The sequence below is a fragment of the Cebidichthys violaceus genome, unplaced genomic scaffold (assembly GCF_023349555.1).
Source record: "Cebidichthys violaceus isolate CVI_PGR_0920_01 unplaced genomic scaffold, fCebVio1.0.p SCAF_19, whole genome shotgun sequence".
NCBI classification, from domain to species: Eukaryota; Metazoa; Chordata; class Actinopteri; order Perciformes; family Stichaeidae; genus Cebidichthys; species Cebidichthys violaceus.
Window position 1 is genome coordinate 12404161 of NW_027176361.1, and position 23056 is coordinate 12427216.

A 23056-nucleotide genomic window follows, 5' to 3' on the forward strand; every position below is an offset into this window, starting at 1 on the left:
TGAACAGTCAAACTCACTGTGTGTGTATGATAGAAAGTGAGAGAGAGAGAGAAGGTGTGTTTAGGCTTGCTTACATTATTTGAGGATGAGGTCCCTGTGCATATCCTTCTTGAGAAAGATGTTGATGACAGCATTTTAAAACTCCTCTGTCTTGGTCTTCAGTTTTATGATTCTGTCTTTCTTGATTGATATGAGAGTCAGAGATGAAAGTCTTTCTGGCTCCTTCCTTTTGCGGCTGTAGTTCTTTAAGTGTTTTAAGGCAGAAAAACACTTTTCCACTGATGCTGTGGTGGCTGGAATGGTCAATACATATTCCAGCAGTTATGTTGCCTTTTAAAGGTTATTTTCAACCACAAAAGCCAGCAGTTGAAGAGGTCATTTTTCCTTGACCATCTGTGAACAATATACTCTGATGAGGTTGGCATGGCTACGCAGTTTTGCCTCAGTTGTGGGCTGACAGCTCATTCAACTTTTTACCATTAACTAAAGCCATAAAATGAAGTTCTCCAAGTTCTTGAATCTTGCCTCCATTGATGTTTCCAGTATGCTGTGCAACAGCTTTTGACGAAAAAGGCAGGTAGAAGCTTAGAAATAGCCATAGATTGAATCCAGAGGCCATTCTTAGTGCCTTCCCATCCCAATCATTAAGATGTTCTTGAAAAATGTTCAAGATTTCACAGAGCTCTTCATTGTAAAACATTAGGGTCTGAAGAAGCCTTGAGTTTGAGTTATATCTGGTAGCTGCTGCCTGTGGAATGAGTAATTTTACCATTTCATCAAGAAGACTGGTGCATTTTGTAGACTTGCTAAAATAAGCCAAGCCTAATGACAATGTTTAGTTTGTAGCCATAGCAGTGAGCAAAAGTATTGCCTCTTGGACTTTTTCTCAAATGTTTGCTTTTACTCTTTTTATATGAAATGCCATTACATATGCACTATCAACTTGTGTGCACAGTTAAACTTCTCTAGTAGTCATATCTGTTTTATGATAACATGTTATAATGTGAACTGACAAGTATAATTAAAGACTTAAATTGGTGATCATGGTCGAATTATACTGTTTTCATCAGATCAGTCTGATAATCTGTATGAACTAAATCTGATACAGATTGGATTTAACATTTGTGATTATAGTTGTGCCACACAGCTGTCCACATGCAGATATGTATTAATTCTTTGTCTGTGGTGTGTGTCTACAGTGTGTTTGGGCACATCAGCTACAGGTCAGACTGGGAGTTGGTCAAAGTGGACTTCAGGCAGTCTTTCCCCCATCAATGTACAGAGTCTGAATACGAACTCTGGAAGCTCACAGACCTGCAGGTTATGCACGCATACAAATACAGTACATACACACATAATTACAGTACATTTGTTTGTCATTTGAAACTGAATTCTCATTTTTCCATGGTTACCGTCAGGGAGAGAAGTGCATTATGGGCCAGGAGCGGAGTTTCAGGAGAAGGAAGGACACAGCATTCTGTATCAAAGGAAAAAGCTACACATCTGCTCTCACCACCAAACCTTGTCAATGCACAGAGAGAGACTTCAACTGGTGAGCACTCCACAGATGTAGAAAACACTGAACAGACTTTATTGCATATCGTGGGTTATTATATCTAAAAAATGAAGTAATAAATGAAGCACAAATAAAGATGTATATTAATACATAATATACTGTGTATACATTAATAAATAATAGAGGACACAATCGAGGATCAAACATTAAAAAACAATAGAAAATCACTATTTAATCATATTAGATTCATTTATGAATTTTAAATGTAAAGGAACAGAAAGATAACAAATATGACAAACTATCGCAATGGGGAAAAAAACCTGTCCAGGAAGTGTCTATTAAAATCATATAATGCTCTAAATCATTGCAAAAAGATGACAAAACTGTTGCCTCAGGTGCCTCTACCTTGTCCATAATTTTTTCATACCAGCACTATTTCATCTCTCATCTCATCTTCAACCGCTTATCCGGGATCGGGTTGCGGGGGCAACAGCTCCAGCAGGGGACCCCAAACTTCCCTTTCCTGGGCCACATCAGCCAGCTCTGACTGGGGATCCCAAGGCACTCCCAGGCCAGTTTGGAGATAGAGTCCCTCGACCTGGTCCTGGGCCTCCCTCGGGGTCTCATCCCAGCTGGTCGTGCCAGGAACACCTCCCTAGGGAGGCGCCCAGGTGGCATCCTTACCAGATGCCCGAACCACCTCAACTGGCTCCTTTCCACGCAAGAGCAGCGGCTCTACTCCGAGTCCCTCACGGATGACCGACTTCTCACCCTATCTCTAAGGGAGATGCCAGCCACCCTCCTGAGGAAACCCATTTTGGCCGCTTGTTCCCGCGATCTAATTCTTTCGGTCATGACCCAGTCCACATGACCATAGGTGAAGGTAGGAACGAAGATTGCCCGGTAGATAGAGAGCTTTGCCTTGCGGCTCAGCTCTCTTTTCGTCACAACGGTGCGGTAGAGCGACTGCAATCTCACGTTCCATTGTTCCCTCACTCGCGAACAAGACCCCGAGGTACTTGAACTCCTTCACTTGGGGTAAGGACTCATTCCCTACCCGGAGTGGGCAATCCACTGTTTTCCTGTTGAGAACCATGGCCTCAGATTTAGAGGTGCTGATCCTCATCCCAACCGCTTCACACTCTGCTGCAAACCAATCCAGTGAGTGCTGGAGGTCACAGGCCGATGAAGACATCAGGACCACATCATCTGCAAACAGCAGCAATGCAATCCTTAGCCCACCAAACTGTAAACACTCCTCCCCACGACTACGCCTCGATATCCTGTCCATGAATACCACAAACGGGATTGGTGACAAAGCGCAGCCCTGGCGGAGGCCAACCCTCACCGTCAACGACTCCAACGTATTGCCGAGAACCCGGACACAGCTCTCGCTTTGGGCGTACAGGGATTGGATGGCCCCCAGAAGTGGCCCCCTAACCCCATACTCCCGCAGCACCTCCCACAGTATCTCCCGGGGGACCCGGTCATACGCCTTCTCCAGGTCCACAAAACCGGTCCATGTAGACCGGATGGGCGTATTCCCAAGCCCCCTCCAGGATTCTTGTGAGAGTGAAGAGCTGGTCCGTTGTTCCATGGCCAGGACGGAATCCGCATTGTTCCTCTTCAATCCGAGGTTCGACTATCGGCCCAACCCTCCTTTCCAGCACCTTGGAGTAGACTTTACCAGGGAGGCTGAGTAGTGTGATACCGCGATAATTGGCACACACCCTCTGGTCCCCCTTTGTGAACAGGGGAACCACCACCCCGGTCTGCCACTCCCTAGGCACCGTCCCAGACCTCCACACAATGTTGAAGAGACGTGTCATCAAAGACAGCCCCTCCACACCCAGTGCCTTCAGCATTTCAGGACAGATCTCATCAATCCCTGGGGCTTTGCTACTGTGGAGTTGTTTGACTACCTCAGTGACTTCCACCAGGGAAATTGATGATGCTCCCCCATCAGCTTCCAGCTCTGCCTCTACAGTAGAGGGCGTATTAGTCGGATTCAGGAGTTTCTCAAAGTGCTCCTTCCACCGCCCGATTACCCCCTCAGTTGAAGTTAACAGAGTCCCATCCTTACTGTATACAGCTTGGATGTTTCCCCCTCCTGAGGTTTCGGATGGTTTTCCAGAAACACCTTTGTGCCGACCGGAAGTCCTTCTCCGAACTCCTCCCACACCCGCTGCTTTGCCTCCTTCACAGCAGCGGCTGTAGCCCTTCGGGTCTGTCGGTACCTTGCAACTGCCTCAGGAGTCCTCCGGGATAACATATCCCAGAAGGCCTCTTTCTTCAGTCGTACGGCTTCCCTTACCACCGATGTCCACCACGGTGTTCAAGGGTTACCACCCCTTGAGGCACCTAAGACCTTGAGACCACAGCTCACCGCCGTAGCTTTGGCAATAGAAGCTTTGAACATCATCCATTCCTGTTCGATGCCCCCAACCTCCACAGGGATGCTAGAAAAGCTCCGCCGGAGGTGTGAGTTGAAGATCTCCCGGACAGGGGCCTCCTCCAGACGTTCCCTGTTTGCCCGCACTACCCGATTGGGCTTACCAGGTCTGTCCAGAGTTTTCCCCCACCCTTTGACCCAACTCACAACCAGATGGTGATCAGTTGACAGCTCCGCCCCTCTCTTCACCCGAGTGTCCAAAACATACGGCCTCAGATCCAATCATACGATAACAAAATCGATCATCGACCTTTGGCCTAGGGTGCTTTGGTACCACGTACACTTATGAACATCCTTATGCTTGAACATGGTGTTCGTTATGGACAATCCATGACTAACACAGAAGTCCAACAACAAACGACCGCTCGGATTTAGATCAGTCCTCCCAATCCCACCTCTCCAGGTATCCCCGTCGTTTGCGTTGAAATCCCCCAGCAGAACTATGCAGTCCCCCACTGAAGCCCCATACAGGACTCCAGTCAGGGTCTCTAAGAAGGCCGAATACTCTGAACTGTTGTTCGGTGCATATGCACAGACAACAGTCAGTTTTCCCCCCCATAACCCGCAAGAGGAGGGAGGCGACCCTCTCGTCCACCGGGGTAAACTCCGACGCAGCGGCACTCAGCTGGGGATTTGTGAGTATCCCAACACCCGCCTGGCGCCTCACACCCTGGGCAACTCCAGAGAAGAAAAGAGTCCAAACCCTATCCAGGTGTTCCAGAACCGATGCAGTGCGTAGAGGTAAGCCCCACCAGATCTAACTGGTAGCGCTCTACCTCCTGCACAAGCTCAGGCTCCTTCCCCCACAGAGAGGTGACGTTCCACATCCCCAGAGCCAGTCTTTGCCACCCGGGTCTGGTCCGTCGAGGTCCCTGGCCTTCACTGCCACCCATGGGGCAGCGCACCCGACCCCAGCGGTTCCTCCCGCAGGTGGTGAGCCCACAGGATGGAGAGGATGGGGGTGCAACGTTGCTGCTTCGGGCTGTGCCCGGCTGGGCTCCACGGCAAACCCGGCCACCAGGCGCTCGCTGTCGGGCCCTCCGGGCAGGGTCTCCTCGACTCTTCTTTGTTTTTTCATTGGGGTTTTTGAACCACTCTTAGTCTGGCCCTTCGCCTGAGACCAATTTTCCATGGGAGACCCTACCAGGAGCTCTAGGCTCCTGACAACATAGCCCTCAGGGTCATGGGAGCACTCAAACCTCTCCACCACGTTAAGGTGATGGCTCCCCGGAGAGGAGCCAGCACTATTTGCTGTGTATTATGTGTTAAAAATGAACATTAACGTTAATTTAATGTATTAATGAAATTAATAATTATACATTTTCAGCTAATATACAGCGCAATAATGCAAAATATGCATTATGCATATTAAAGTTTACATTCAAAATATTAAATGATGCACATGCATACTGCATTGAGCAACTATGTTAAATTTGCAGGTCAATGTTTACTCAATATTTGTATTATTCTTCTATCATATCTGTGTGTTTGTGGTGTATGTGTGTAGTGACTATGGTTTTGAACGGTCCCCAACGGAAGGCAATCGCTGCTTTGCCGACTTCTGGCATGATCCAGATTCACCACCTGAAGACTGCCATCTAAGACAAACCTATACATCCAGCACTGGGTCTGTGCATGTGCACAAACACATTATCATCAGCACACAAACACATATACACCCACACACACACATCATACACTCATAGACTTATATTTTCCAGGAGTGAGATGAGAAGATCAATATCATTCTCATATCTATGCGCTAATTATGGAGCTGGAGTCAAAATTGTTACAGCACTCCCTCTAAACCACAATTTTTTGTTTTTTACATTTGACTTTGTGAATAGATTTAATAAATTAGATATAATGTGTGTATGTGTGTAGTAATAGAGGTGGAAAGGCACACAAAACGTATTGTTCGGTATGTACCATGGTTACATACATAATCATCAGTGTGCAAAATACCTTGTGGCAATCGTGGGGGTTCTGTCAGACCCCTCGAGAACACCCTTGATTTCAAAACAGTGATAATAATAATAATTAATATTTGTTTTAACTTTATTTTAAAAATGTTGTCATTTGTGTTGATGGCTAATGTTGCTCATTAGCCATTTTTCTCACTGTAACAGTTAAGGCACTCAAGGCACAACAGATTGAGTAAAATTCACACATGAAGGCACCTTGTAGTGGGACTCAAGCACTTTGACCATATGCTTTACTTCAATATTGTCCACGATCGAGTGTGGTTGCATATAAGCAGTAAGAAACAGTCATAGACAAATCCTTGTCTATGGAGCTTCATTATGCTTCTACAGATGACAAACAACCTTCCTCCTAACTCAGACTCTAGCTGTTTGGGTCAGGGGCGTACCGAAAGTTAGTTTTAGGCTTGATTCTTGAACGTTAGGCAGAATCAGACTAGCTGTTTCATGCTGCTTCCAGCCTTTTTGCTCAGCTAATTGTTATCTGTCTCCAGCCTCATCTTAAAACACAGATATAAGATTGATATTAATCTTCTCATCCCAATCTCTGAAAAACAAGAACATAATCCTATTTCCAAAAATGTTGAACTGTTCATTTTAAGATACATGCATACACCTTCACACTCTTATACTTGCACTTCCCTCTGCTGTGTTTCAGCTACAGGAAGGTGATATCTAACATGTGTGAAGGGGGGCTTAACAAGCAGCACAGTACCAAACAGTACAACTGCCCTCTTTTGCCCCCGAAAGGACTGCAGGTCGGCATCAAAGGTCAGATGTTGGCCGTGGCTCCTGGTGATGACATCACATTCATTGTCCACCAGGAACAGGTAGGATGAAAGGTTTTGTCGGTTCATCCTAGGGCTGGGCGGTATGACCAAAAATGTATATCACGGTATTTTGTAAGATTATACCGGTTTCACGGTATATCACGGTATTTTTTTTCTTTTTGCGTTAACGCATTAACTAATTAACGGCGAAAATTATTTTATCGAGCTTATTAACCAGCCGACAGCAAGTGGTGAACAGCTGTTTGTGTGGCATGTCTTCCATCTCTTACTGCTTCCTTCACCTACATTCCCCTGGGTCCTTAATCCCTCCATGTACAGCTTCTTATCACCCTCGATGTACCAACGTAACATTACATTTATAACTAATACCACACATATTACAGTCTAATCAGCGTTGCATATGTGTCTAACCAAAATACCCCAAAAAGCAAAAAAAAAGTTTTAAAGTATTTTTGTTTGTAATATGTATAATAAGCATATCATTTAGTTATCGCTACTGATAATTTAACAAACATAAAAACATGACGTAGATAGGTTTGCAGTTTTCAAGGTGTAAATTTCAGATTGCATCTATTACACACATGAAAATAACTCAAGTTTTCTGCTGAGGTGACGTAAATTGCTCGTGTTACCACCAGCGGCATCAACAGTGGCTCCAAACTCGCAAAACGTCAGATTTTTTAAAACCAAAACACTTCCAAACAGCAGACACAGCTCCTCTGTTGGGCTCAGACTCTACTGGTTCATCTCCGGTCTCTCTTTGTTCCTCCTGCATCGCTCTGTTCTGTTCTTCAAGTAACGCGACGGAGCCTCTCCCAGCTGTTAGCAGACTGTTGTGCTAACGGCTAGCTACCGAGCTGTACCCAGCATGCTGTTCGGTGGTGACATTTTATAAATGTACAAATATTAGTGTCACAAATTGTTTGTCACAAACTTGTGTGCTGTGGTGTTGCCCTGTTAAAGAGCGTTAGTTGTGGGTTATTAATTGTTGTGTTATAAAGTTATAAACATAATTTAGGGGTCCCTCTCACTACGTAAGTAGCTCCAACCGTAGCACTCTTCGCGGCGAACAATATATTTTGCTTCCTGTTGAACAGTAACAGCAGTTCTTTCAGCTATACCGTTATATGAAAAATTCATATCATTCAGGAAATTAAAACCGGTATAGCGCCCAACCCTAGTTCATCCTTTCCTTCCTTCTATTCAATATGAATCGGCTGAAAGTCCTCATTTGTTTCTACCAGGGAGACACCAGCAGCACTAGGTACCAGGTGGACCTTGGCGACGGTGTTTGGGCCATCTACCAGAACCTGACAGTGACAGATGAGCCCATCCAGCATCGTTACAAAAATCCAGGCGTTTACAAGGTCACTGTGAAGGCCGAGAACATGGCAGGGCAAGACGAGGCCACCATGTACATCCAGGTCACAGGTCGGCCTACCAGACTCACTGAATGTTTTTATATGCTTATTAGACAACTGTGCATTTTTTGTGATTTTGGAAGGGAGTCTTTAGAGGGAAAGTCTAAGTCAAGTCTCAATTTGTTAGAGGAATATGGATGTACTAATGAAAAACATTTGTTCTTCTCTTACAGCCCCCCTACAGGAAGTGCACCTGGAAGTGGTACCCATCATTGGTAGAAACCATGAGGTTAATCTGACAGCCATAGTCCTTCCAACTGAGGCCAACCTGTCTGTCTTCTACTGGTGGCTTGGAGACAACCAGCGGGTAAAAGACACACTACAAACTCCATCTTATAACTTCTATGAGCATTAAATTACATAACATTTTTACAGCTTTTTTATTCTTTTCTCGAAAACCCCATTAGTTTATCTTTTTGGCCACTTTGGGGCAGCAAAGCAAGCTGAAAACACAACATTTACGCATGATCATCTTTTAGAGTTGTTATAGCAAACATGTTAGCAAAGCAAACGGTGGCGTTTCGATTTTAAGAATGTATTACTACTAGGAGCTACTCTTAGAAATACTCGGTTCTTTTTCATGAATAAATAATTGCTTTTAAAAACAGATACAAAATTTAAAAAGTACTAACAAAAAACCACCAGTAATGTCTGGGCTTATCAGTACTCCGGTCTTTAATAATTTAGCACCGGGGACCGTTAAATGCTGAGTTTCAGTACCAATCCGTACCTTTAAGTAATGGAAAAATGCAAAAGACTCTCACTAGAGCCAGTGTTTGGTTTTGTCTGTTCTGGGTTGCTGAAGAAAAAACTTGGGGGTGCAATGTTGCGTTCTCCATTAAACAGGACCCGATCACCATGTAGTTATCAATGGCTTTTTCTAAGCTAACAAAAACATTACGATTGTTAGTTGCAGGTTGTTGTATACTAATGAAAATTATATTCCATTCCTGCTAATTAATCCTCCTAAACGTTACTCACTGTTCCCTTTTACATTGGCACATTGCTTTCCCCAAATACCGTGCTTTCCCCTGACAATATTTCTTAGTTTAAATTATCAGTTATAGCCAACTTAAGTAGGATGACTGTTTAGCCCAATTCCAACATGTTATCATGGAAGCCATTTTGTGATCCCAAACCTGTATGCACATTTGACCGAACTAACGCCAATCTGTTGTGTCTTCCTCCTGTAGCCTACACTGACTCTGCAGAACAGCCTTTTGACTCGTTTCCCAGAGACAGGCGAGGTTTCAGTCACTGTCCAGGCTTCTAATGGCCGATCTATGGTGCAGGATACTAGGACAGTTCGAGTCTACGGTAACTGTCACGGTCTTGGGTTTCGTTTAGTTGTTTTTCTGTTATATTTTGAATTTCCCTGCCTCTTGTGTCCTGTGCTCTCTCACTTCCTGCCTTTGTATGTTTTCCCGTCAGTGGGATTATCTGCCCCGCCCCTGATTGAATCCTCCTGTGTCTAATCACCTGCACCTCCCCAGTGTATTTAAACCCTGTGTGTCCCCTGTCTCAGTGTCGGTTCGTATGTTGTGTTACCCGGTCAGCTCTGCGCTGTGTTTTCAAGTATCTTTCCCTCATGGCCTTTTTTTTGTAATTTTGATATACTGATCCTGTTTTGTGTTTTGCCTGTTCCTTGTTTTTCCTTTTGGATTCTTTGTTACACGTTTTTGGACTTCTTTGCTCGGCAAGTTTTGTTTTGGATTATTTTGTTTAATTATTAAATCGCCTCCATATATCATTCTGCTTCTGTGTTTCTCTGCGCTTGGGTCCGTCCCCTACAGCCAGTTTTTCCCACAACCCTGACAGTAACAATGAAATTTGAATGAACCTAATTGTAGAGTTGGGTCAATGCAGGAGCAAATATTGACTGAATATGGGAATGAAACTAAGAATGAAATGTGTGTTTTGGTCAAACAATCTCTATTCTATTCCTCAGTTGTTATAGTAAATTCTAAAGATTTTAAACTTTACTCATACATTTTTGCATCAAGGTAAAGTTAATACAGTTTTGTTTTCAATGATGACTGTGATGATTGCTGACTACTCTGTTTTTTCCAATCTAAGATAACTTTCAGGTCATCCCTCTGAGTTTCAGCACAAGCCTGGACAACTTCAACCCCAACATTCCAGAGTGGAGAGAGGACATCGGCCAGGTGGTCACCAGAATACTTGTTAAGGTAGGACTTAAAAAATAAGTTTGAAATTATGCTTTTCTTAAGTAGTGTGTGTGTTAATAATACACTCAAAAGAATGGAAATAGTAGAGGAAGTACATCTGATGTATGTCTACCATTGGCCTCACATGAAGACACAAAACAGGAATAATAAAACAGTATGGAAATAAGAGGCTGTTAAGAGTCTACAGCAATGCTAGCCAAGGTTGTGGCTGTGTACTTGCTATTGCTGACAATCACAATTTTAACATGCTGTTAAAATTGCTGTATGCTGTACCAAATTTCATTATAATCCAATCAATCAACACCACAAATGTCAACAGACTGACAAGCATTGCTATTCCTAGAGCCTTGCTGCAAGCATGGATACATTTGGTTTGTGAAATAACTCAGAAGATCATTAAATAAAATTTATTTTAAATGTGGTGAAAATATGAAATTCTATTTTACCTTATGTCGTTTGTTATGGCAAAGATTTTAGCAAACACTTTTAACTGCATTGTAATTGAGTTGTTTTTGTGTCCCATCTGACATATTAAATCCAATATGTTAACATACGAATATTGATTAGTGCAGCTTTATTGAGTTCTAACTGACCTTTGACCGTCTGATCTCAGACCACAGGTGTCCCTCTGGAGTCCCTGGTTACGGTGGTAAAGCCAGGCCTCCCCACCACTGCTGACTTGTACGTCCTGCCACTGGACAGGAAACCAGCTAAGGCGAGCATGTTTATAGATAAGGTACATACACATTTCCAGAAAAGCATTTCCAGCCTTACAAATTTGCTCTACAAATTAAGCTGCAGGATAGGAAAACAGGCCGGTGCACTTGAGCAGCCCCACCAGTTTGGATTTTGCATACCGTTACTGGGGATATTTCTTTTCAACATGCGTTCACTGTGCAAGAAACTGGACAAAATTCAGCTCTCCATCAAACCGAAAGTTTGTGGACATCAACTCCGCTTTCAACACCATCATCCCAGCTCTGCTGTAGCAGCACTTCCCCGACTCCACCTGCTGGTGGATCACAGACTTCCTATCTGACAGGAAGCAGCATGTGAAGCTGGGGAAACTGCTCTTCTCCATGTACACCAACAGCTGCACCTCCAGTCACCTTCCATCAAGCTCCTGAAGGTTGCGGATGACGCCACCCTCATTGAACTCATCTCTGGTGGCAATGGTTCCGCCTCATCCCCACAAGAGATTGACCACCTGGTGCTGACACAACAACTTAAAGCTCAACACTCTAAAGACAGTGGAGACAGTTGTGAATTACTGGAGGAACCCAGTCCCCCATGATTTGTACACCTCCAGGGCCCTGAGGCCGGCAAGAAAGGGGTCACAAACTTGACACACTATGTGTCACTTCCCTCTGGTAGGAGGCTGAGGTCAAACAGGACCAAAAGTTTCTTTGTGCCTGCAGTTGGCAATGAACGCTACCAGGAACACCATTGACTCGGATTGTTATGCACCAATCAAGTCAAATTTCTTGTCCCCTACGGATGCACACCGAAGAACCTCTCATAATAGAGGTACACAGAAACTGTCAAAGGGACATAAACATGCTCTAGCAGAGACACAGTCTGACAGTAGCTGCTGGTTAGCTCTGATTACCAGCTCCTTTCCATGCTACACTGAGCGGTGGACAATCAGCCCCTCCGTGTCCTCTAACCCTCCCTGTCACATACTATGTAGCCTGTCTTGCATGTTTTAAATATGCTGGGAGGGAGGGTTGTACGATTTGAGTGTAGTTTAAGTGTAATGTGTCTACCCAAACTGCGTTTAGTATTTCTCCATAATTATATATTCTTATCCATAGCGTATTCCAGCCATCATACGAGCTTTCAACGGCAACAATGTCAGCTTTGTTGTGCGTGGAGGACTACAAGTGCTGGTGATGCTAGCTGACCCGAACGCAGGTACCGTATATTACTTTTTTTGAATTTCTTACTATATGGTCTACATTTTAAAACTACATTTTGTTATGTTTTTTAATTGCATGTTATTGATTTATTTCCAAGGGCTAGGTCTAATTGCTAATGACTCAACAGATACAGCAGCAGTGACTGGTGCGTCCATAAACCCGTAGCTTTCTGTTTGGATGCTTAACCCCAATGCTCTTGGATTCCTGTGCCTTTTCCTTTCCTGGTTTCCAAACCAACCCAAATCCTGTACAGTTTAAATCTGTCTTCTCTGTGCTCTACTGTGCTTTCTCATCAACCTGACCATCCTTCCATGAATGGTCCTATTTTGTGTGAGGAATATTTTTAGTTCAGTTGGTTTTCTTCTTACCACTTCTCTTCCTTTGCTGATAGTTATTGACTCAAGATGTTTTCTTTCTCACTATACTTTCTGGATTTGCCTATAGCAACTTTTTAAAATCAGAATAATTTTTTCATTGTGAAAATATTTAAATAAATATTTATTTTCTTAATGTGTTCATTATCCTAGGCTACCATGGAGCTGTTGGAGGTCCAGGGTTTTGGGCTCTAGCAGTGATTTTCTCAATCAGCATCATCGCCACCGGCTCCTTCATCCTTTACAAGTTCAAAAGGTAAGCCATATCAAGAGCTGTGGCATGTAAAATAATCAAATCCTTGAACTAGATGGATTCCCCCACTAAATTTCAAACACTCTGACTAATAGTGAATATCTCTTCACTATTCAACAAAATGACTGAAGAGATAAAAGTTGAATTCACTGATTTCAATACTTCTCAAATCAAAGGACCCAGTTCACTTCACAAATAATAGGCCCATTTCCGTATAAACACCAATATCAAAATCATGAGTTCTAGCAACCAAAATTGAATCATCCTTCATTCACCCAGATCAAAAATGATTTACTTATGGCAGGTATTATTCAAGTAATACATGTGGTCTTTTCAACCTGATAAACATATCCCACCAAAATAACTCTAAAATTATCATCCACTCACAAGACGCAGGGAAGGTATTTCAAAAAGTAAACTGAACATTTCTTAATAAAAAATGGTTTTGGAGAGTCATTTTGGGCAAGGACAGCAATCATAATTGGCAACCTAATTTGACAAAAAATGTCACTCTCCACTGAAGCACCATCAAGAATGTTCCCTCCTTCACTATTTTCACTCTTTATCGAACCCTTAGCAGCAGTATATGCCAAAACATTATCACAGGCATCTGCACCAGTAACATAACATTCATAGAATGCAGAAAGGTTTTGTTGAGTCTTACTGTATCCCGTAATATTTGTTAGTTATTGTTGCTATAAATGGTTCTTCCGTTCAGTTTTTTCTGGCCTATGATTCAATTTCCAGGCCGGACATTCTAATGACCCCAGCAATTAGACAGTTTCCATCTTCTCCTGCAAACCAGTGTATTCTGTGCCAAATAGGACGTTTTCTGACAATTGGATATGACTTTTAATTGAAAATATGGAAATGAGTCAGTTATTACTGTACAATGCCCGATTCGACCGCGAACACGTCAGTTATGATCCCGGACGTGCGAGGATGACCCCAAATTGTCCCGAAAAGGCAGTTTCAGTCAATCATGCTAATTTGATACGTGGGATAATTGGGATGATTTCTGTCATTTAGGTTAGGCCTAAACAAATGGCCTATGGTATGGGTTGCACGTGTAGGTCGATTGTCCCAAACCAAATGGCAGAAATACTCCCGAATGTCCCACTGGGTTTGAAGACGGTTAGCTTCCCAAAGGGTATAAAGACTTGGTGTTTGAAGGGCAGGTTTCAGGGAGGTTACCATTTTCTGAGAATATATGACTGTTTGAAGGACTGACATTTGGGTATTACTTTCTATTCATTTATCCTAGCAAAATTTCCCATTCAAATGTATGCAAGCTGTCTCCTGCGCAGGCATGCTAAGTGTTAGAGAGTGCTAACCAATATGAATGTGCCACATTGTCTACAACATATTAAAAAAGCAGGGCTCTGTTTGGAAAAAATATATCCTCCAATCTGACCAACTTTTGCAGAGGGTGTCGGACTTGTCAACCCTGACACCATTGTCACCCTGGCTTCAGACAATTTGGTTTCCTAGACGCTTTGGAGGGGATTTTGCCACATGAACATATAGAAGGCCCAGCCCACAATGTGTGTCCAAACTCTGGAGTCTCTGGGACCAATTTCTACTTGGGTCAAATGAACAATATAAATAAGGGAATATGGAATTAAGTTTGTGGGCACCTTAACTTGAAGCTATGACCTCCAAATTTTAGTAATCTCGTCTCCACGGACCTCTCTTTGAAATTAAAAAGGTTTAATTTCTCTATCTTACTTTAAATGACTGCCATTTGGGACACTTTCTGACATTTCGACTATATTGTAATGGGGCAGAGGTATGTTATCCAATTTTGGGGCTCCTTTCTCGGGTTGGCTGAGGGCCTTTCGCCCGGAGAAGGGCAGGCCGTTGCGGAGGTATTTTATCCAATTTCAAGCCTTGTTCTTTGTGTTGCAGTCAGTACATTTTGCCGGAGAAATGCCCACACAACCACCCCATACAAATGTAGTTGAAATGGCAGGTCCTTATATTATCTGACATTTGGACTTGACATTTGTTTGGGCTGGTGAGGTATCCCAAATGTCACAAACCAAATTTCAGCAATATCTGCACAATGCTCTCGGCTAGGAGGCTGAAACTTTTGAGGGGGCATGACTGGGAAGATCCCTCTGTGTGCCAAGTTATAAGCAAATCTGATGAATTTAAATTTCCAGCTAAATCTGTGCCTTGTGCTTCTTTGGCTGACATTTGGACTACTTTTGAATGTGGCCAAATGTCCTGAACTTATTTGGCAGAAATTATCCTGTTTGTCCCCCAAATATCTGAAATGTTCTCATTTGTCCTTTAGTTACTCATAGCACCCAAACAAAAGTTACTGACATTCGGAACATTTTCTGACATTTAGGCTACATTTAAATGTGGCCAAATTTCCTAACCCATTTGGCAGAAAGTACCCCCGTTTGTCCTGGGACAGTTGGGAGTCTTTCTGTCATTTGGGGGGCGGCATTCGTGGGTTTCCGCAAATGCCACTCGTCCTTTGCCACCTGGTAGCCACCGACGGTAAACTACCATTTGGGATTACCCTCCAAAAAGTTTTAAAAATCGTAGCTCGGAGACTGACGGTGGCTGATGGCACTAACTTTCCCCACGTGAAATTAGGAAAAATATGGTATTATTAGGGTTGACTGAAAAATTGACATTTTATTATTACGCCCCAATGCATCCTGCGAGTCATTAAGGCCAGGAGCTGAGGAGGAGGAAAGAATGTTAATGGGCAAATGCAAATTATTGGAACCAGTAAGGGCTAAAAAGGCCTTACTAAAAACTCTACATTATAGTCTAATATTCTAACATGTCCTATCCAACATAAACTAATCAAAATGACGGGCTTTAAGTAGAGACCACTGATGGCAAGGCAGACTACAATGAGCAGGGGGTGCTATCGGTAACTTACTTCAAGTACAACATAGCAATCCTCAGCAGAAATGGTGCTGTCCACACTCTTATCCCAGTGTTTGTACACTGGGATAAGAGTGTGGACTCTTACACCTTATGTGTGATTCATACACACATAAGGTGTATGAATCTCACCACGGGTGCCTTGCCTCCCAACAATGGCACTCAACTTCACCTAAAGAAAAAGTGAACTAATACCAAAAAGAATCAAGGGAAATAAACAAACAAACTTAGTTGGTTGAATAATGTAAATTAATCAAAACGTCAGAACAGAGGCAAAACAGGCACAAAACAGCAGCAGGTGAACCACCTCATATGGGGTACTAACCTATGCAGTCACTCATTGACGGCAGGACAATGATGGAGCTTCTGTAACACGAATAACACTATGAGCCACCACAGAGACAGGACAGGGGCCAAAAAGGGATGAGGCCATGCCAACAGGTGCCTTTTATAAGCTGGCCCTGATTAGGGAATTGGTTGGGGGAGGAGCCAGCCTGAGGGCTGCGTTCACAACCCTACCTTATGCTTCATTCTCTGGGGAGCATTCCCCACCACATTAGCAGTGTTAGCTAGCTCCTCATGGCTACAGCAACCAATTTTGAATCCTAACAGAGCTGAGCTCTTCCTCTGTGGAACATCTTTTGAATCAAAAAGCAGCACCTTGTGGTGTCCAAAACACACACTAAAAACACCAAAAGTCACTTAAATTCAAACGTGAAGTGCGAAACATGACCCTGTCTTACAAAACGACAAATCCCACATTCCTTGGTTTTGGACTGAAGATGCCTTTCCCTCACTGTCTTTCAGGAAGCTCCCAGGTAGCCGCAACGTCTATGCTCAGATGCACAACGAGAAGGAGCAGGAGATGACCAGCCCTGTCAATCACAGCGAGGACACCCAGCACATCATCCAGGGTGAGGAGTTCATCGACGATGACCTGGACTCGCAGACTCTAGGTAACGCAGGAGATAGCACCGCCTTCCGTTCCCTTATAAGGACTTCCACTAACCACTGCTACTAAAACCCCAGCCACTAACACCAGAAGCTAACACACACTAAGGTACTGGAGGAGTTCCCCTTTGTCATCCTTATTGTTAAAAGGCTTGGAAAATCATAGTCAAATCTTTTGTTTTGCCTCCAAGATCAAAAGGCACCACATGCATGTGCAAAGCACATTGAAATCATATCATAACAATAAGATACTGGTGTGAACCCATGTTATGTTTCATTATTAGCAAATTTGTAATTGTTATCAAATTGTTTTAAAACTATTTCAAATGCATCATGGTAAATCAAGATATTTATGTTGTGATTATGAAATTAGTATTTGCTTATTGTGACTCTCATTCGAAAAAGTAATGTTAGGCTAGATATATGATAGCAAAGATCAGGGATGGAGTGGACACTTAACAGAGGTCAGTCACCACCTCTTTGTGGTGATATTAATATCCCCAGGAAGAATTAACAATGTATTCTTTTTATGACAAAATAGTGAATATATATCCGTAGATTGGGTAACACTTTATAATAATTGGCTTCGCTATGAAGCACTAGTTAAGTATGAATAAACACTTAATTCACTATTAATATAGCATTGTTCCTACATTAATAAACTGTGTTATTAATACTAATGAACAATACTAATGTGTGTAATTAATTAGCACATCTATTAATGTTTTATTCTTGATTAATAAGCTCATCTATAATACGATACATTTTATTTTCATACTTTATTCCCCATTTCTAAATGAAATTTTGTATCAATTAGAAACTAATTATTTAGGAGTTATTAAAGATGTTTTTATTTTTTTAAAGCAGGTTAATAATTAGACATTATTGAGATGTACATTTATACATATAATTTAGATACGCACTAATCGTTAAGGGGTGTGTTGATAAATGTTTTATAAATGTGTATTAATACTGCAATTCTTGATGAATTCATGTAGTTCATAAGAGTCTAACTAGTCATTAATGAAGTATTTTGTGTGCCCTTACAAAGCATTTACAAACGGCATTGAAAAGCTGGCAATACCTGGTCCCAAGACTAGCAAGTCTCAAAACCTTTTCTCAACCTATGTTCTATAAACATGTATTAATAGAGCAATTCATCATTGTTGCTGTATTAATGCTTTAGAAAGCATTTAGTAGTTATTAAGTATTTTGTGTGACCTCATCTAAAGTGAGGATCATCTATGCCTTAGAAAGCATTTACAAAAGACATTGAAAGGCCAGCAGTGCCTCAAAACTGTTATTTTCTCATCAGAAAAGGCAAATAGACAACACAAAATAATCATGAACATATCAATATTTATTGCAAGATGCAAACAATGTACTTGTAAAAACATACCGCTCAGCCATTCATTCATGTAAACAACAACACAGATTGTCCTTCAGGAGAACATGGCTGGATATAAAACTGTGCCGTTTATGTAAAAGAAAAATAAACCTCGAAAATCTGATATAAAACCAAATTTCTGTCAAGTGTAAAATAGATTAGAAGTTGGAGTCCTTGAGGAGGAAGGGAGTTCAACAGCAGGTTAGTCACTACAGAATCCTACTGTTGTTCTGTTTTGAAGTGAGGAACGTAACGTCCCTCCCTCTTCTGGTGCTGCTGTTTACTCGTTATCCAGTTAGTTAGCTCGTTAACAGTAGTAAAGTAGGGGTGGTATAGTTTGCAAGACTAAAGACACGTTTTTATTCACTCGCCTTTTCCCCGCCGATTCATCGATTAATCGAAAAAATAATCAACAGATTAATCGATTATTAAAATAATCGTTAGTTGCAGCCCTAAACACAACTAACCATTAATGCATATTTAAATGTTATCTATAAATGCATGGGTAAATGTACATCTAAATAATTTCTTAATTATTAATTTACGCTTTATATATTATCTTATGAACCATTAACAACTCCTAAATAATTTAATTGGATTGTAATTTATATAAAACTTAATTTCAAAATGGTGAATACATAATTTTAAAATTATGAAAATAAAATAATCACATTATAGATGAGCTTATTAATCAAGTTACAGTTAACCATTGTTAATTTTGCATGGATGTTAAGCTAATATAAAGATCAAATTTCCCTGTGGAGTTTTTCATCACAAGTGGTGCTTTGTAGAAATGTTTTGATGAGCTGATCCGTTTTGTTTGACTCCTGGGTTTTGGATTGTTGGACATTTGACATTAGACATTGAAAGTCATCATTTGATATTTTAGATACTAAACAATCAATCAATTGACAAAGTAATGAAGGGATTATTCCATACTAGCATGCTACCAAGAATGCACATTTGTGCGCATGAGCAAATGAATGACACACCATTTACTGTGGCACACTCCACATCTCAAGTCACAGTAGAGGAAAAGTGTTGCCCATCATGAGCACTGCAGTAACCATAGTTTTATTTAAATTTATAATCAAGCTCCTGCTGGCGGTGTCACACTAGTCCATGAATTGATAGTTGGTGGCAGCAATTTGCCAAGAAGAAAAGTAAATAATACTGATGCGTGAATGTGGAGGCAACATTTTACTGTTGCTGTACAAATGTCAAACATTTCCCTCCACTTTTTATTTGTCAGCATTGCTCATATATATATATATAACTTTAATGTATATCTCACCAGTTGTTGATGTTCTCTGTTACCGTGTTTTAATGACCTGTTCCGTTTCTTCTTCCCTCTTGTTGCCAGGCAGCCATTCCGGTGTGGTCCTGAACATCAACTCCAGAGAACTACACAGTTACTTGACCAGCTGATGGCTGTCATGGCAATGCTAACGAGCTAGACTAGTCTAGCTGGCTAACGAGCATAGGACTCCACTCGGCCTTCCTCTTTCTCTCTTCACTACTTCTCCTTTACCTCCACACCATGGCCTCCTGAACCCTTCACCTCCAGCTATAATGTGATTTATATATTATTTTTTTTGTCTTTGAGGTGGGGGCTTGTTTTTTGTTGGGGGAGGGGGGGTAGGGAGGTCTTGATGGTGTCACATTAAGGACACTTGCTTATGTGTTATGAAAAGAAAAAAATCTGTGTGTACGTTGTTTCTCACTTGCAGACACTCAACAGCAGTGACTAACTACACTGGTTTCCAGTGATTTCCACAGTCAGAGAGGGTTCAACCATCCATTACCGAAAGGCCATTGCCATTGAAATTAGGTAGTGGCCAAAGATGGGTGCACTACGATGATTTTCGAGCGTTAAGAGTAGTGTGCATAAGAGAGTGAATATTAAAGAAAAATATCTTTAATCATATCCCTTATTTTATTCACTCTTTGCTTCCCACAAATAGGCAATAATGGTCTCCCAACTAAAGGATATGATAAAGTCAATTTGCATATGACAGTGTTAGCATGCAAACACAAGATGGCGGTGTTGCACTTTTTTTAAATTCACACTCACAGGTTCTCTGGAATTAAACTGTATGTGTTCACAAAGCATTGTTCTTTTTTCAAAATCCCACTGCATTCATGTCTTGTGTTTATCACTCACACATTTCAAGAAGTTTTTGTGTGGATTTTAGCAACAAAAAGCTTTGAAGGAGCTCATAGTTTGTCCCATGGTGCCTAAAACAGCAGAAATGTATCTGCGCAGTGATATTTCCAGTTGTCAACATTATTTATTTCTAATTGGAGTATGTCCCTTCCTCCTCCCCAAACATTCTGAGTCAGAGTTCAAAACGGACTTATTTCCCTGGAGTCATACGCCATTATGAAGGGAAAGTGTAGTTAATGTATTTTACTGTATCAGCCTATATTAGGCACAGCCCACAGTGGAATAATGTCTCCTTTAAGGTTTGGTTTGTTGTACGTAAATGTTTAAATATGAACAATCTCTACTTATGTCAAAGGGAACATGTACAGAGTGTGTGAGTGTTTTACACTACTACAAAATACACAGCAATTTGTTTTGGAGCAAATATATTCACTCAGTTTCTTTTCCATTGTAGCCATGTATCCATTTTGATAATTTCAGTGTAAAGTCATGTGCAAGATAATTTTCTGGTCTTCATTGTTAACTGGAAATAATTTCCTTGTCTTATGAAGATACTCACACTGAGTTTGAACACATTAAAAGGAAACTTCGGGATATGAACATGGACTACTCGCTTCTTTATCTCTTTGTTCTCCTCATCAATTGTGGAGAAGAAAAGCTGCGACTGTTTCGGAATCCCAAGGATGCAGAGGACTTTATGAAGGTGGAAAGACATCGCTCTCAAAATTAACTTCAAGCCATATGTAAACCAACAAAATGATGGATAAGTAGACTATTAACTCCCCTAATTATACCCCTCCCTCTTTATTTATTTGTGTATGTCTTTTTCTCACTATAATATGAATATGAGAGGACTAATTGAAAGCAAGTATGCAATATTTTTAGTCTGTACTAATTTGTTACCATTGTAAAAGAAACTAGGAACTGACAATAGCCGCATGAAGGTTGTGGATGTGCTTCACATGGAGTATGCCAGAGTGAGAGGTAGGAGGTCATCTGGAAACTCCACAAGTTAGAGCTTCAGGGAGGGCAAGGGGAATATGTTTTGCGTTTTATATTTTTGTTTTGTCAATTTGTTTTTATTGTGATTTATATAATTTTCCACATATGCCTTTAATGGTCAAAACATGGCCTATTCACGAAAAACTGATTGATATGGAATTAAAAACAGCTCAGTCAATTACTTTTCCCCCCCAACTACATATTCATAACGGATAATGCCAAGATCTGAACAATTGAGAGTTCAGAGTTGGAACATCAATGGTGCCAATCACCCAATCAAGATGAAAATACTGAAAAAAGAGAGCGCAGATATTGCATTATTACAGGAGCCCCATTTAAATAAGGTGGAGCATGATAAACTTTAAAAAAAAGACTGCGTAGGTCAGGTGTATTCTGCATCTTATTCCACCAGAGGTAGAGGAGTTGCGATTATCATTAGGAGACAATTGCCTTTTGTCATTGAGACAGTAAAGTCTGATCCAAACGGGTGCTATGTTCACCCGTCATCTATATGAGAGAAAATATTATCTGGACTGTCTATGCCCCACCAAACTCACCACCAAACTTGCTGAATTGATGACCTCTTATGAATCTCTAAATATCATTATTGGTGGAGATTGGAATCCATCTTAAATCCTAATTTAGATAGAACTCCCAAGGCTAAATGTCTCAGTAAGAGTTCTTAAACTATTGTCAAGATAATGAATGAAATGGGATGGGTAGATATATGGCGATTAAAACCATCGCCATATAAAGGTGAATTAAAGGACTTCACATTCTACTCAAATCCCCATAACTCTTATTCTTGACTAGATTACTTCCTTATTCCACGTACATTAGTTCTCAGTTCTAAATTGTAGGATTGGCTTAATTCACACATCAATTTTCTAAACAACGGTTGTATGAATATGGGAACAAACCAGAAAATGTACTCTCAAAACTTTTAAGCAACCATAATAGCCATAACTCTGTCTCATGTCTGAAAACCTCGAGCGGAAAACGATGGTAAATATAGCATTAATCGCTATATAGCATTTAATTTAGTTTGCAATGTGTGGAAAACAAAATATTGGCCATGCTTTTAGCTAAGAGACTCAACCCTATTCTACCCACAATCATCGGGCCTGACCAAACAGGATTTGTGCAAGGTCGTCATTCCTACAAAGACATGTAGTGTCTTTGGACTTCAATCAATGTGGGTAAATCTACTGTCCTACCACTAGGAGGCAGTAGAAACCCAGATAACAGTATAATATCTCCATTTCATTATTTGTCTTTTTTTGCTGTATTGAAAACGTACGTATACGACTGTGTCGCATTGAACCGAACCACCAATTTTGTGAACCGTTACACCTCTAATCTAAGTTTATCTGGAAAAATAGATGCCCTAAAATGAGTGGTAAATGCCCCCATCTAGCAGTATTAAACTTCCAAAACTAGTCTATACAACTAAAAAATGTATCAGAATGGGTAGCACAAGAGCCTAAATCAATAAGGTTAGACTTTGAATCGCAAGGATGTAATTCATTCTCATTATCAAGAATACCATTCTTAAAAAATGAGCATCAGGCATTAGGGACACCTTTATTGTAAGTAACATCCTAAGCACATGGATTAGGGTAAAGAAGGTTTTTTCCATCAACAGAAGATACTCTGTTTATGCACCGATTGTTAATAACCCTGATTTTATTTCTTGTATTGATCCTGGTTTAAAAGAATGGAATACATATGGATTTTGAGTG

At 41.3% G+C, this 23056-nt stretch overlaps 1 protein-coding gene across 3 annotated transcripts in view; it reads left to right on the forward strand.

The window, feature by feature from the left end:
• sorcs2 (sortilin-related VPS10 domain containing receptor 2) overlaps positions 1-23050 on the forward strand; it is a 275594-nt gene extending 252544 nt beyond the window's left edge. The window contains exons 15-28 of one of the 3 annotated variants that reach the window (XM_068713717.1): positions 1200-1320; positions 1419-1552; positions 5476-5595; positions 6609-6780; positions 7986-8172; positions 8336-8469; positions 9356-9479; positions 10239-10351; positions 10965-11087; positions 12166-12265; positions 12368-12415; positions 12798-12900; positions 16615-16763; positions 19509-23050. In XM_068713717.1, coding sequence (XP_068569818.1) covers positions 1200-1320; positions 1419-1552; positions 5476-5595; positions 6609-6780; positions 7986-8172; positions 8336-8469; positions 9356-9479; positions 10239-10351; positions 10965-11087; positions 12166-12265; positions 12368-12415; positions 12798-12900; positions 16615-16763; positions 19509-19573 — 1693 coding nt within the window. In that variant the 3' untranslated portion in view covers positions 19574-23050. The remainder of the gene's footprint in view (positions 1-1199; positions 1321-1418; positions 1553-5475; positions 5596-6608; positions 6781-7985; positions 8173-8335; positions 8470-9355; positions 9480-10238; positions 10352-10964; positions 11088-12165; positions 12266-12367; positions 12416-12797; positions 12901-16614; positions 16764-19508) is intronic. The other 2 variants (XM_068713718.1, XM_068713719.1) reach the window with 2 other exon arrangements.
• Positions 23051-23056: the final 6 nt, after the last annotated feature.